Consider the following 15,496-nt stretch of genomic DNA (forward strand, 5'->3'; position numbering starts at 1 on the left):
TTCCTACCTAAATTCTGTGAAACCCAAACTTAGCTATATGCTTCATCGAAGTCCTTAGAGGGATGCATCTTGATACAAATTTTTTGTAATTTCTATGGAAAATAACAAACACTTTGAAAATTGAATTCTCCCTATGATTCCTTAATTCTGTATCATGACTCTACTATATGACGCAGAGTATCATAGGAAGTAAGTATACTCCTTAGCTCCGTCTAGTGACCATAACGCAGTATTTTCCCCATTCACAATGAATAGCAATAAATTTGCAGAGAATATAGCCAGAGAACAATTAATTCTGCTCATTTGCATAAAAGGAATTTACCCGCAATTTTTATGGAGGAACAGCTATGTGATTTCTTTTATTTTTAAATACACCCCTTAGTGTAATATTGTATGGCCCACAAACTGTTGAGGAAAATATAAAGTGGTACTAAAGACAAAATCAAAAATGACATAGTAGATACAGTCTGTCCTATAGAAGGGTACATTTCTCAGCAAGGGTGACAATTGGCATAGCATATTTTTTATATATTATCCAAGGAATACCCATTATTGTGTGTATAGAAGCGTGGAAGGGTTTAACCCAATACTGACTGATTATCTCAATCAGTATTTGAATCAGCCACACCAATCAGTGCATAAATGCCTTTAAAAAAATCCTTAAAGTGGACCTGTCACAGATTTACCCAAGAGCCAGCTAAATCCAAGTTAAAGAAAGCCATTCTGGTCAAAGCTACTGGTCTTATCAGGCACCCAGATCTTTAAAAATCAAATGGAAGTGAGTAAACAGGAAGTTTTGGGTATTTAGCCTTGCTTGCGAATGAGAGAGCAGAAGGTAAGTATGACAGTGAGGGATGGACTATAAGCTATTAAGTGAACTTGTTATTAGCGTCCTAAATGTGAACATTACAGGTTAATAGTTACATAGTTACATAGTCAGGTTGAAAAAAGACACAAGTCCTTTTAGTTCAACCAAAAAAACATACAATCCCATATACACAATCTTTCACCCACAGTTGATCCAGAGGAAGGTGAAAAACCCCAGCAAAGCATGCTCCAATTTGCTACAGCCGGGGAAAAAAATCGTTCCTTATCCCCCGAGAGGCAGTCGGATTTTTCCTGGATCAAATTTAAGATTTTAATCAGATTTTAGCTATCTCTCTGATCTATAACTTTTATATGAAGGTTGACATTCTACAGAAATGATCTTTTTATATTTATTGCAATCTAATAATAATCTATAATCATAGTTTTGTGTTCATTACAAGATATAAATGCATCACTATAGAGTATTGACATATGATTTACAGTGACACCAATTCTTATTTAAAACTGTGAATAAGCAGAATGCCTGCATGGCAGAGGAGCTTTCAAAATGAATTATCCCTACACAAAATTAGTTGTAATTATGAAAACTTGTGCTTGTAGAGCATTTTATTTTCCCACAGAGATCATTTTTTACCTAAACTCCTGGGATGTTCATTATTATAATTGGGTCTCTTTCTCTGTGATGCAAAGCCCTGCTATTTCATCACGTATGTGCTTGATCTACCGCCTCTCTGGTCATGAATCATGATACAGATGTTCGAGGTCATGCACCATATGTATATAAGAGGCTCAGCCATCTCTTTAGTAACCACAGAAATATCCATTCTTCTTAAATTTATTTTATATGAAATATATTAAAATAACGAAGCTCTTTAATGAGTGGTATTCATTTTGTATATTTCTGCACAACAGGCAGAGCTGACAACACAGCCATCCAATTATTTCTATGTTATGTATGTACCTAGTTATATGTTGCACTGCTAAAACCTAAATTAAATGCAGCAAAAAATATATATTTTTTATAAAATTAATTGTCTATTTATCATTTCTGGTTTGCTCTGCACTGGAGTGGTTTTACAAGATTTTCCAATGATAAATCTGAATTACAATCAACATTGTCTTTTAAGCACTGCCCCGTGAGAGATAATAGTGTAGACTTCTAATTGGCTTTGCGCAAGCCTGCAGTATGACTGATTTTAGCTGTAGCACTGCCATCCTTCCTTCCACCAGCACTATTATCTCAGAGTGACACTTCCATTACTCTGAACGGAGAAAGATGAACGTCACCTGTCAGAGGCTGGTTAATTGTGTTGCTAGATGTATGTTACTGGGGTGCAGCTTGGACATTTATGAACATAACTGCTTCCTCTGATGTTTGCCATCCTTCACCGATCAATACTGTTCGTATGGTAAGCGCATAATTGAGTGCAGGTATTTACCACCAAAGTCTGACAATGAGCCCACTGCTTGATTCCTGCTGTCCATATGCTTGGCACAAATGAAAAGATATTTTCTTTTTGATTGCATGCTACTTTGTGAAAATAGCACCTCATTTACAAGTTTCATTTGTTTTTGCAGATTAATGGCCAGGATATCCAGAACAGAGAGGAGGCAGTGATTTTACTTTCCAATGACGAATGTAGGAAAATTGTCCTCCTGGTAGCAAGGCCAGACATACCGGTTAGTAAAGATTCATGACAAGGAAAGCTCTGAAGTTCTTTGTAAAAAAAATATTATTTACTTTGTGGTCCCCTTTTTGTTCAGATGATGTTTTACTTATGTTTTTTTATGGTTTGGAATTTCATTGTTAGCACTAATAGTTGGGGCACTAAAGACCACATATTAGAATATTTTAATAGCTTGTCCAAAAAAAGCAATATGATAAAAGGATGTTCTATACTTAATATAAAAGACATAAGTTAGAACAAAAATGAAAACAGTTCTATGGCATCTGAGAACTGGATGTGTCTGATCTACTGAGGCTGAAAATGTGTGATCTGTAGTAAATGCTTGCCCTTTGCTTTACCAACAACCCAGAGTGATCCTGATCAGAAGGATAACAGGCATAAACTGTGTGCAAAAATAATAGGAAAAACACTGAATAGTGTAATATGTGTAGATCATAAAATTATCCCTCTGCTACAGTAAGAAACATTCTTCCCTAATAAGAATAAGCTACAGTATCTACATAGCTATCTATTAGGATTCATATACCACAGCATTAAAGAAGTTGTAACCCTAAAAAAAAAAGCAATCCTGTTCCTCTAAAGCAGGTTAAACAGCATAGTGCCTGTTCTGTCTAATCTGCCCCTTTCTATGCTGTAAAAAACCTGGTTGATCATGCCTGTTCCTGTGTTACCCTATGTAAACTGACCATGGTAATCATAGCTGCTGATCCATGATTACCGTTATCAGGTTACGTGACTCCGTCACCCCGCAGTCTCTCTTCTCTCTCCCCTCTTACCTTCCCTCCCTGCCTGTCAGCTTTTGTGTGTGAGTGATCTCCTCCCTGCCCCTCCTGTCGCTATTGGTAGCTGGCAGTAAAGTCAGAGGAGGATTACTGCCAGCCCCTCTGTTATACCAAGGTATACTACACAGTGTAAATGTTTTTTTTAATATGATGGCGCTAAATACCTACTTTTAGATCGCCTCTGTGCGGCCACATGACCTCCTGCAGCTCTCCTTCTCCGATCTAAGGGCTACAGCAGGAGGGGCTGAGCGGATATCACAGTGGTCACGTGACCTCCCGGCTGACGTCAGAGGCGGATTTCAGTCCCTCCCGCTGTAGCCCTTAGATCAGGGGAGAAGAGCGATGGGAGGTCACATGGCTGCATAGAGGGGATGTGAAATAAGGTATTTAACGGTATAATTTTAACATTTAATCTGTGTAGTAGATCTTGGTATAACAGAGGGACTGACAGTAATCTCACTCTGACTTTATAACCACTTTAAGTAAATAGACTACACCAACCATTCAAGCTTGTATTTTCCAAGCAAAACTACAAACATTTCAGTGGAAAGCAATTTCATTGTGCATACTACATCTTCACATTTTCCTATGTTCTTTTTTTTTTATATAAATTTTTCGTACATTTTTCGGAAATCTCCACAATGGCTGACCAAAACTTTCTTTAATTCTCTTAAGCAACTCTTCCTCTCCTTTATTTGGGGGCCTAAACCGCCTATATTCAAATGCACCACTCTGATCAGGCCTATGGACAGTGGGGGCTTGGCTCTCCCTGATTGCCGCAAGTATTTCTTGGCCACTCAGCTTGTGACCGCCTCAGCTTGTGATTGGTGGTTGCAGTCAGACCTGACCAACTCTGCGGTCGTGCTGGAGGTGGCTATAGTGGGGTTTCTGGAGGCCTTAAAGGGGTTGCTATTCAGGGGGCCTAAAACGCCTCACCATCTCACCCCTTCTATGCGTACCACTATGTGGGCGTGGAAGGTGGGTGAGGCGCTGAGGTCACCCCAGCCAAACTCCTGGTCTCCTCACCCCCCCCTGTGGCTGAACCCTAACCTATCACAGTTCAATACCATCCCGGATCCACAGGCCTGGGTCAAATACAAAATACTGACCCTTGAGCATGTTATCACCAACAGAGAGCTCACCCCCTTTCACGTTTTACACACCACATTTAATGTGCATGCATGGGCCCATTTTAGGTATCTTCAAATCACTCATGCCTGCAGGTGTCAGTTCTTAGGCCAACCAGTTAAATTGGCATACTCAGAGCTCGAATCCACCCTTCGGGTGAAGGACTTGGAGAAACCCACATTTCAGCTCTATGGGTCCCTGCTGGTTGCTGCCAGCCCCGAGTTGTCCCCCCTCTGCAGGAAATGCGTGGGGGACAGGACATACCGGAGCTGGATGAGGACGACTGGAGGGAGATTTGGGACTTTCCCTTCTCCCCTCTGTTCTCAGCTAGGGACAAACTGGTCCAATACAAAATTGTGCATAGAGCTCACTACACACCTCATGGGCTGCACCAGATGTCGCCGGCGCATTCTCCGGCATGCTGGTGTTGCTCCTATCAACCGGGTGACTTTTTCCACATTTTTTGGGTTTTCCCAGCAATCGAACATTATTGGAAAGAAGTACTCCAGGTGATTGCTAAGGTCACTAAGACTCGTGCTCCTTATGATCCTAAATATTGTCTGCTGGGGCTGGTGGAACAACTGTCAATGCTCAGAGCCAGGAAAATACTCATATCCCTGCTATTGTACTAAGGCCATTACGATGAACTGGAAACAATCGTCTCCCCCCTCTGTCAGATTCTGGAAAAGCCTAGTGAATGCCAGTTTACCCCTGTATAAAGCCACCTACTCGGGCAGGGGTTGTCCACAAAAATTTGAAAAGGTATGGACCTGTTGGCTAGATGATAATACCACGGCAACTGATGCAGTAACCAATTCCTATATCTCTAGTCCAGGGGTCTCAAACTGGCGGCCCTCCACCTGTTGCAAAACTACATGTCCCATGAAGCATTGCAGGGCTGACAGTTACAAGCATGACTCCCACAGGCAGAGGCATGATGGGACTTGTAGTTTCGCAGCTGGAGGGCCACCAGTTTGAGACCCCTGCTCTAGTCTGTTAGTATATTAACCCAACTACTCTCATGTTGCATTATACTGTTGGTACCAATTTGAGCACAGATTCTCCTGAACTGAACCTCTCCCCACATTGGGGTTATAGTATAAGTTAGTTTGTTTATGTTGTATGTTGTGCCCTGTTGCGGTATGTTGCCTGCGTGGGCAAGGTTTGGCCCCTGCATGGGCTAATTTTGTATGCTAATGAAAAATAAAAAAAAATAAAAACACAAACAAGAATACTTTCAATAAGACACAAGACTTATCAATATGAAAAGATAATAAATAAGGATCTCCCCTAATGCACATAGTCATTGTAAATAGTGTTTATTAAATTGTAATCTGCTTGTAATCGTCTTGTAATGCTTAACAGCATTTGTTATTATTTTAAACATAAGAATGCAGATTTGTTAAGCCTACAAACAATTCATTGAATGCCTTTGATAAAGTATGGGAATCATAGATCAACAAGTGATGTGTCCAGCGCCTGTGACTTACTGCCTAGTAGGGATGAGCTTTGTATTCGAATCGAACGCATCTTCAACTCGAACTTTGCCTGTTCGGTCGTTCGCCGAATTCCGAACAATATGGGCCGTTCGCCAAATTCGAGTGGTGCATCACGGCCCATAATTCACTGCGGCATCGCAATGCATTGCTGGCTGATGATTGGCCAAGCATGCACTATGACCCGCATGCTTGGTAAATCACAGCGCCGTCTGTAAAGAGAGCCAATTATGGCTCAGGGGGTTTAGTACACGCCCCACACTATATAAGGCCACCTGCACGGCGGCCCTGTGTAGTGTGTTCCGGCGTTGAGAGAGAGATAGATAGACAGAGAGACAGTGTAATTTGATTTAAGTTAGATAGAGTAGGCAGGAGAGTCAGTTAGCTGCACTTACAGTGTATATAAACATATATATATTTACACTGTATTCAGTTTAGCTAGATCCGTTCCTGTTATTCTCTTCCTACTACTGACAGGCAGGCAGGTGTTTTAAAGTACTTACAGCTACCTGAAGAAAATTGCTGGTGTTCTTCTGATCCTATTAGTCCTATTAGCTACAGTATTTATAGTTAGTGTAGTGCGTCCTCTGCATAGTGTGCACCTAAAGCTACCTGAAGAAAATTAGTGTACTTCTGATCCTATTAGTACAGTACCGCAGGCAGCTGCAGTATTTACAAGTTAGTGTAGTGTGTCCTCTGCACGGTGTGCACCTAAAGCTGCCTAAAGAAAATTAGTGGTGTTTTTCTGATCTTATTAGTACAGTACCACAGGCAGCTGCAGTATTTACAAGTTAGTGCAGTGCATCCTCTGCACAGCGTGCACCTAAAGCTACCTGAAGAAAATTAGTGGTGTTCTTCTGATCCTATTAGTACAGTACCGCAGGCAGCTGCAGTATTTACAAGTTAGTGTAGTGCGTCCTCTGCACAGTGTGCACCTAAAGCTGCCTGAAGAAAATTATTGGTGTTCTTCTGATCCTATTAGTACAGTACCACAGGCAGCTGTAGTACTTACAAGTTAGTGCAGTGCATCCTTTGCACAGTGTGCACCTAAAGCTACCTGAAGAAAATTAGTGGTGTTCTTCTGATCCTATTAATACAGTACCGCAGGCAGCTGCAGTATTTACAAGTTATTTTAGTGCGTCCTCTGCATAGTGTGCACCTAAAGCTACCTGAAGAAAATTTGTGGTGTTCTTCTGATCCTATTAGTACAGTACCACAGGCAGCTGTAGTATTTAAAAGTTAGTGTAGTGCGTCCTCTGCACAGTGTGCACCTAAAGCTACCTGAAGAAAATTTGTGGTGTTCTTCTGATCCTATTAGTACAGTACCGCAGGCAGCTGCAGTATTTACAAGTTAGTGTAGTAGGTCCCCTGCACACTGTGCACCTAAAGCTACCTGAAGAAAATTAGTGGTGTTCTTCTGATCCTATTAATACCACAGGCAGGCAGCTACAGTATTTACAGTTAGTGTAGTGCGTCCTCTGCACATTGTGCACCTAAAGTTACCTGGAGACAATTGCTGTTGTTCTGCTCCTATTAATACCACAGGCAGGCAGCTACAGTATTTACAGTTAGTGCACTGTGTCCACTGCACAGTGTGCACCTAAAGCTACCTGAAGAAAATTAGTGGTGTTCTTCTGATCCTATTAATACCACAGGCAGGCAGCTACAGCATTTACAGTTAGTGTAGTGCGTCCTCTGCACATTGTGCACCTAAAGCTACCTGGAGACAATTGCTGTTGTTCTGCTCCTATTAATACCACAGGCAGGCAGCTACAGTATTTACAGTTAGTGCACTGTGTTCTCTGCACAGTGTGCACCTAAAGCTACCTGAAGAAAATTAGTGGTGTTCTTCTGATCCTATTAATACCACAGGCAGGCAGCTACAGCATTTACAGTTAGTGTAGTGCATCCTCTGCACAGTGTGCACCTAAAGCTACCTGAAGAAAATTAGTGGTGTTCTTCTGATCCTATTAATACCACAGGCAGGCAGCTACAGCATTTACAGTTAGTGTAGTGCATCCTCTGCACAGTGTGCACCTAAAGCTACCTGGAGACAATTGCTGTTGTTCTGCTCCTATTAATACCACAGGCAGGCAGCTACAGTATTTACAGTTAGTGCACTGTGTCCTCTGCACAGTGTGCACCTAAAGCTACCTGAAGAAACTTAGTGGTGTTCTTCTGATCCTATTAATACCACAGGCAGGCAGCTACAGTATTTACAGTTAGTGCACTGCGTCCTCTGCACAGTGTGCACCTAAAGCTACCTAAAGACAATTGCTGTTGTTCTGCTCCTTTTAATACCACAGGCAGGCAGTTACAGTATTTACAGTTAGTGTACTGCGTCCTCTGCACAGTGTTCACCTAAAGTTACCTGAAGACAATTGCTGGTGTTATCATACTAATAATACTACAGGCAAGCAGTTGATTCTGCTAGCTGCAGTATCAGTATATATATACATCCCAGATTTGTGCAGCTACATCTCACTGCAGGCCATTAGTATGTCTGGAAGGCCAACAAGGAGAGGCAGACAGTCACAAGCCAATAAAAGAGGGCAAGCAGGCTCTGTGTCTAGAGGCAACAGTGCTGGTCGTGGAGACGGTGCATCCTCATCAGCACGTGGCCGTGGGACATGCTTGTCCTTTTTTACGGCAGCTGGCCGTGTTGATGTGGATGACCAAGCCGTCCTCATCCTCCTCATTCTCTCTCACCCAGGCTCAGGATACTTTGTCTGGCAAAGCAGCTGCCACTGCGGCCTCTTCCCTCGGCTCAATGGCATCAGTCACTCCTTCCCTAGCCCCACCATGTCCTCCTGAGGAGTCCCCCGAACTGTTTGACCACAGTGTTGGGTACATGCTCCAGGAGGATGCCCAGCGTTTTAAAGGCTCCAATGATGGTACACAGCTAGAGGAAGGCAGTAACGTGAGCCCAGAGAGAGGGGGTGTCCAAGAAGGACAGCAATCTGGCAGTCATGTTCCCCCAGCTGCAGCATACTGCCAGCTTTGCTCCAGTCATGAGGAGGGATGGGATGATGAGGTCACTGACTCCACGTGGGTGCCTGATAGGAGAGAGGAGGAGGAGGAGGCACATCACCAATGAGGCAGGATGCCCTCCAGGGGCCAGCTTAAGGGCAGCACACCGACTGCATCACACCGCAGAGCTCAGCATGTGCAGGCCACTGCTGTCTCTGCGCGTTATTCCAAAAGTTCTTTGGTGTGGGCCTTTTTTGAGACAAGTGCATCGGATCCCACCACTGCTATTTGCAACATATGTCTCAAGTATATCTCTCGTGGCCAAAACATCTCCCGCTTGGGCACCACATGCTTGACCAGACATATGTTGACCTGCCATGCAGTTCGTTGGCAAGCGTACCTAAAAGACCCACACCAAAGAACAAAGAGGACCTCTCCTTGCTCCTCATCAGCTGGGATCTCCAACCCCACTATACCTTCAGTCCTCTCTGAGACCTGCACTGAGAGGAATAAAGGTGTAGAATTAGGTGTGTCACAGCCAAGTACTTGGGGGCGATCTGCTATTGGTACACTAACGTCAGATTGTACCAGGCAAATTTCCCTGCCCCAGCTGCTGCACTGCCAAAAGAAGTTCGCTCCCAGCCATCCACATGCCCAGTGGTTGAATGCTAGCTTGGCTAAATTGCTAGCACTTCAACTGCTGCATTTTCAGTTGGTAGACTCTGCCCCCTTCCGTGAGTTTGTGCAATGTGCGGTTCCTCAGTGGCAGGTTCCCAAACGCCACTTTTTCTCACGGAAGGCTATTCCGGCTCTCTACCGGCATGTGAAAGGCAATGTCTTGGCCTTGCTGGACAGGGCGGTCAGCAGTAAGGTGCATATTACCGCTGACTCATGGTCCAGCAGGCATGGACAGGGACGTTACCTATCTTTCACCGCGCACTGGGTGACTCTTCTGGCAGCTGGGAAGGATGCAGGACAAGGTGCAGTAGTGTTGGAGGTTGTTCTGCCCCCACGCCTGCAAAATACTACTAGTGGTGATTCTGCCACACCTCTCTCTTCTTCCTCTATGGCCTCTTCCTGTGATTTGACTTCAGAACCAGTGGTGCTCCGTAGGCGTCCAAGGGGCTACGCAAGCACGCAGGCCAAAAGATGCCATGCGGTGCTTGAGCTGGTGTGCTTGGGGTACAGGAGCCACACTGGGGTAGAGATTCTGTCAGCTCTGCAGGGGCAGGTTCAGAGGTGGTTGACACCACGCCAGCTTAAGCCAGGTATGGTGGTTTGCGACAATAGCACCAACCTCCTCTCCGCCCTCCGACAGGGACAACTGACCCATGTGCCCTGTTTGGCTCACGTCCTTAACTTGGTGGTGCAGCGGTTCTTGGGCAGGTACCCAGGCCTACAGGATGTCCTGAGGCAGGCCAGGAAAGTCTGTGTGCATTTCCGCAGGTCATATAATGCCAGTGCTGGGCTGGCTGACCTCCAAAGGAATTTAACCTGCCCAAGAACCGCCTAATCTGTGACATGCCCACCAGGTGGAACTCAACGTTGGCCATGCTGCATGAGTACCTGTGTGACTATGGCACCAGGACAGGGTCAGGGGAGCTTGTTTTTTTTTCTCCACGCCAGTGGGCTATGATCAGGGATGTATGCACTGTCCTGTCACCATTTGAGGAGGCCACGAGGATGGTGAGCAGTGACAGTGCATGCATCAGTGACACTGTCCCCCTTGTCCACCTGTTGGAGCACACGCTGCGTGGAATAATGGATAGGGCACTTGAGGCAGAACAGAGGCAGGAAGAGGAGGACTTCCTTAGCTCTCAAGGCCCCCTTTATCCAGTGTTCCTGCATGCCCGCCGATCACACAGGAAGAGGATGAGGAGGAGAAGGAAGAGGAGGATTGTGTCAGCATGGAGGTGGAGCCTGGCACTCAGCATCAGCAGCAGTCTTTAAGGGATCATTTACAGTCCCAAGAAACCCATGGACTTGTACGTGGCTGGGAGGAGGTGGCTGCAGATCATGTCGTCCTTAGTGACCCAGAGGACTCTGGACCGAATGCCTCAGCAAACCTATGCTGCATGGCCTCCCTGATCCTGCAAAGCCTGCGGAAGGATCCCCATATTCGTGGTATCAAGGAGAGGGATCAATACTGTCTAGCAACCCTCCTTGATCCACGTTATAAGGGTAAGGTTGCGGACCTTATCTTGCGGTTGCAGAGGGAGCAGAGGATGAAACATCTTCGGGTGGCCTTGTAAAAAGGTCTGTGCAACGCGTTCCCAGAGACTGGGAGGTTACAAACTCCTGTTCCTAGACAACGTGTTGCTGAGGCTTTGGTCAGTCAAAGAAGGAGCGATGGAGAAGGTGGCCGCCTGACCGATGTGTTCAGACAATTTTTTAGTCCGCAGCCCCAAGGTATGATCGGTTCCAGCAACCATCGCCAGCGTCTGTTTTACATGGAACAGGAATACCTAGGGGCAAGATCTGACTTGGACACCTTTCCCACCAAAAATCCTCTGGGTTACTGGGTCTTGAGGATGGATCACTGGCCAGAGCTTGCACAGTATGCAATTGAGCTACTGGCCTGTCCTGCATCCAGCGTTCTTTCGGAACACACATTCAGTGCTGTTGGAGGTTATGTAACCGATCACAGGGTGCGCCTGTGCGCCGACTCGGTCGATCAACTGACCTTCATAAAAATGAATCAGTCTTGGATCACCACCAGCTACCAAGCACCTGACGCTGATGTAACCGAATAATTGTTTTTGAAAAGTCAGATCCCTTCAAGACTGCCTATGCTGATGCTGAGTGACTATCCTGTTATGCTGAGTGACTATCCTCTTCCTCCTCAATGATCATGCTGATAGCTTGTAAGAATATTTTTGTTTCTGGGCACCGCCACCAGTGGCTAAGGCCCAATTTTTCATCCCCTGTTTAACAGGGGCGTGTATTTACAGTTTTTGATGCAATATTTTGCAAGGAGGGTTCTTTGCTGCACTCAACTAGAGTTTTTGTGAGGGGTTGCAGTGTTGTGGCACCAGCACCAGTGCCTAAGGCCCAATTTTTCAGCCCCTGTTTAACAGGGGCGTGTAATTACAATTTTTGATGCAATACTTTGCACCAGGGCTCCTTCCTGTGCTCCAACTAGAGTATCTGTGAGGGGTTGCAGTGCTGTGGCACCAGCAGCAGTGCTTCTTCCTCCTCAATGATCATGCTGATAGCTTGTAAGAATATTTTTGGTTCTGGGCGCCTCCACCAGTGGCTAAGGCCCAATTTTTCAGCCCCTGTTTAACAGGGGCATGTAATTACAATTTTTGATGCAATATTTTACAGGAGGGCTCATTCCTAGAGTATCTGTGAGGGGTTGCAGTGTTGTGGCACCAGTGCCTAAGGCCCAATTTTTGTTGTGGCAACACCACCACCACCACCAAAGGCCCAATTTTTCTACCCCTGTTCAACAGGTGCATGTAATTACAATTCTTGATTTAATATTTCACAGCAGGGCCCGTTTCTGCTCCCACCAAGAGTAACTGTGAGGAATTACAGTGTTGTGGCACCAGCACCAGCACCACCACCACCAAAGGCCCAATTTTTCAGACCCTGTTCAACAGGGGCATGTAATTACAATTCTTCATCTAATATTTCACAGCAGAGTCCGTTCCTGCGCCCACCAAGAGTAACTGTGAGGGCTTACAGTGTTGTGGCAACACCAACACCTAAGGCCACAATTTCTGCAGAGTATATAAGGCAGGCCCTTACTTTCAAACATCCAACTTACAAACGACTCCTACTTGCAAACGGAAGGAGACAACAGGAAGTGAGATGAAATCTACCCCTAGGAAGGGAAATTCTCTCCTGTAAGAGTTAATATGGGAAAAATGTGTCTCCTCTCCACTGATGCTTTATCACCAATCATTGTTTCACTAAAAACCCCAAATTGTCAAAAAACATTTGTCATTGGGACAGAAAGTGAGGTAAAATCTTCTGAAGAGGTGCGCAGACAGCAAAACAAATGCCACAGGGGTGATAACCCTTCCCAAAAAGCAAAAAATTTTTTTGTCTGGAGCTACACTTTAAAAATGTACCAGTTCAAAATTACAAACAGATTCTACTTAACAACAAACCTACAGTCCCTGTCTTGTTTGCACCACTTGTATACTGCTGTTCAGAGGGCCTGGGGCCCCACGCCTTTCCTTTTTTTAATTTGGGTGCGGGGTTCCCCTTAATATCCATACAAGACCAAAAGGGCCTGGTAATGGACTGGGGGGGTTACCCATGCCATTTGTCTCACTGATTTTCATCCATATAACCGGGACCGGACATTACATTAAAGTCTTAAGCAGTTTTAAATTACTTTTATTACTTTAAAAATGTCATTTTGTGCAGGGACTGTTCTAAGCACGGGAAACACGTGCCACTTTACAGGCATACTATAGACACCCCCCAGGTACGATATTTAAAGGAATATTTAACTTTTTTTTCGCTTTAAGCATCATTAAGATCACTGCTCCCGATAAAACGGAGGTTTTTAAAACTTTTTTTTGCATTGATACATGTCCCCTGGGGCAGGACCTGGGTCCCCAAACCCTTTTTAGGACAACACCATGCAAATTAGCCTTTAAAATTAGCACTTTTGATTTCGAACGTTCGAGACCCATAGACTTCAATGGGGTTCTAACGTTCGTGCGAATTTTCGGTCCGTTCGCAGGTTCTGGTGCGAACCAAACCGGAGGGTGTTCGGCTCATCCCTACTGCCTAGCTTTCTTACATTTATCCAACACTTGTACTACTGCTGTGCACTAAGTGCCTTTGCAGTGGTCTGTGGCCATTTGCCATGTTTGCAGCTCTGTAACCCTGTACTACTATGTTTTTTTATTCCAAATATCTCCACCTTTGCATCCAACGATGGTGGTTTTCTTTGAATTTATATTTGCCTTCAAGATTCAATAAAAATGTATTGACTAAAAAAAAAAAATCTTACAATTCATAAGTCATTATGAATTCATAAGACATAAGCCTAGTCACCTAAATTATATGATTATCTGCAGATCAGACAGATCCACGATCCACATGCAGACATTCAGGAGGTCCAAAATGTGATGGATCAGCTGTTCTCCTGATTTACTCATCCCTAATTGTAAATACTTGTATTCTGGTCACAATCTATCTTAAAATACTTGCATTTGATGAGCATAATTTTTTTATGTCAATAAAATAATCAATACTGTTAAAATAAATCTCAGTGCAGCCAGTAAATATAGACAGATCATGTGATAAACAATAACGTTTAATTTAATCACTTTGTTAAACTATATACAAGCGATATATTGATAATTATGTCATATACTGCATGTAGACACTGATATTTATTAACCGAATAGTTTTTTTTTCATGTTTTATTGCTAAATAAGGGACATGTAAGCAGTTTAAAATGTTTGACGTACAGATACATTTTTTGCATACTGCTTGCAGTGGTGAAATTTCCAGGGTCACAGCAGTTGCACTTGCAACTGGGCCCCTAAGTTCCACCACTGTAGGGGGGCCCGCCGCCGCCCGGGAGATAGTACACTCACTGGTCATTCACGGGCACACCGTCCCCGCCCCCCTCCACCCATCCTCTCCACCCGCACCACCACTACTGCCACTGATTCTCACCCCACCACCACTACTGCCACTGATACCCCCACCACTATTATTGCCACTGATACCCCCCACCACCACTACTGCCACTGATTCCCCCCACCAGCACTACTGCCACTGATTCCCCCCACCACCACTACTGCCACTGATACCCCCCACCACCACTACTGCCACTGATTTCCCAACCACTACTGCCACTGATATCCCCCACCACAACTTCTGCCTCTTATCCCCCCCACACCACCACCACTACTGCCACTGATACCCCCCACCACCACTATTGCCACTGATACCCCACCACTGATTCCCCCCACCACCACTACTGCCATTCATTCCCCCCACCACCACCACTACTGCCACTGATAGCCTCCACCACCACAACTGCCACTGATTCCCCCACCACCACCACTACTGCCATTGATACTCCCCACCACCACTACTGCCACTGATACCTCCCCACCACCACTACTGCCACTGGTTCCCCACCACCACACCACCACCACCACTAGTGTTACTGATACCCCCACAACCACTACCACCACTACCACCACTGATTTGCCCCACCACACCACCCCTACTGCTACTGATACCCCCACACCTCCACAACCATTGCTGCCACTGATCCACCCCCCACACCACCATGACCACTACTGCCACTGATCCACCCACACCAGTACGACCACTGCTGCCACTGATCCCATCCCGCAACCACCATCCTTGCCACTGATCCCATTCCATCCCCACCACTGCCACTCATCCCATCCAATCCCCCCTTCAACTACCACTCATCCCATCCCCCAACCACCACCCTCACCACTGATCCCATCCTCCCACCACCACTGCCACTCATTTCATCCAATGCCCCCCAACGCTTCCACTCATCCCATCCAATCCCCCCCTTCCACTACCACTTATCCCATCCTGCCAACCACCACCCTTGCCACTGATCCCATTCCCCCCACCACCTCTG

The 15,496-nt window shown here is 45.2% G+C and overlaps 1 protein-coding gene across 2 annotated transcripts in view; it reads left to right on the forward strand.

Annotated features, from left to right (window-relative positions):
• Positions 1-15,496, forward strand: part of PDZRN4 (PDZ domain containing ring finger 4) — a 265,975-nt gene that overhangs the window by 212,573 nt on the left and 37,906 nt on the right. For both annotated transcript variants that reach the window (XM_073619931.1, XM_073619932.1), the window contains one exon: positions 2,407-2,508. In XM_073619931.1, coding sequence (XP_073476032.1) covers positions 2,407-2,508 — 102 coding nt within the window. The remainder of the gene's footprint in view (positions 1-2,406; positions 2,509-15,496) is intronic.

The sequence above is a fragment of the Aquarana catesbeiana genome, linkage group LG03 (genome assembly GCF_042186555.1).
Source record: "Aquarana catesbeiana isolate 2022-GZ linkage group LG03, ASM4218655v1, whole genome shotgun sequence".
In the NCBI taxonomy this organism is placed as follows: Eukaryota; Metazoa; Chordata; class Amphibia; order Anura; family Ranidae; genus Aquarana; species Aquarana catesbeiana.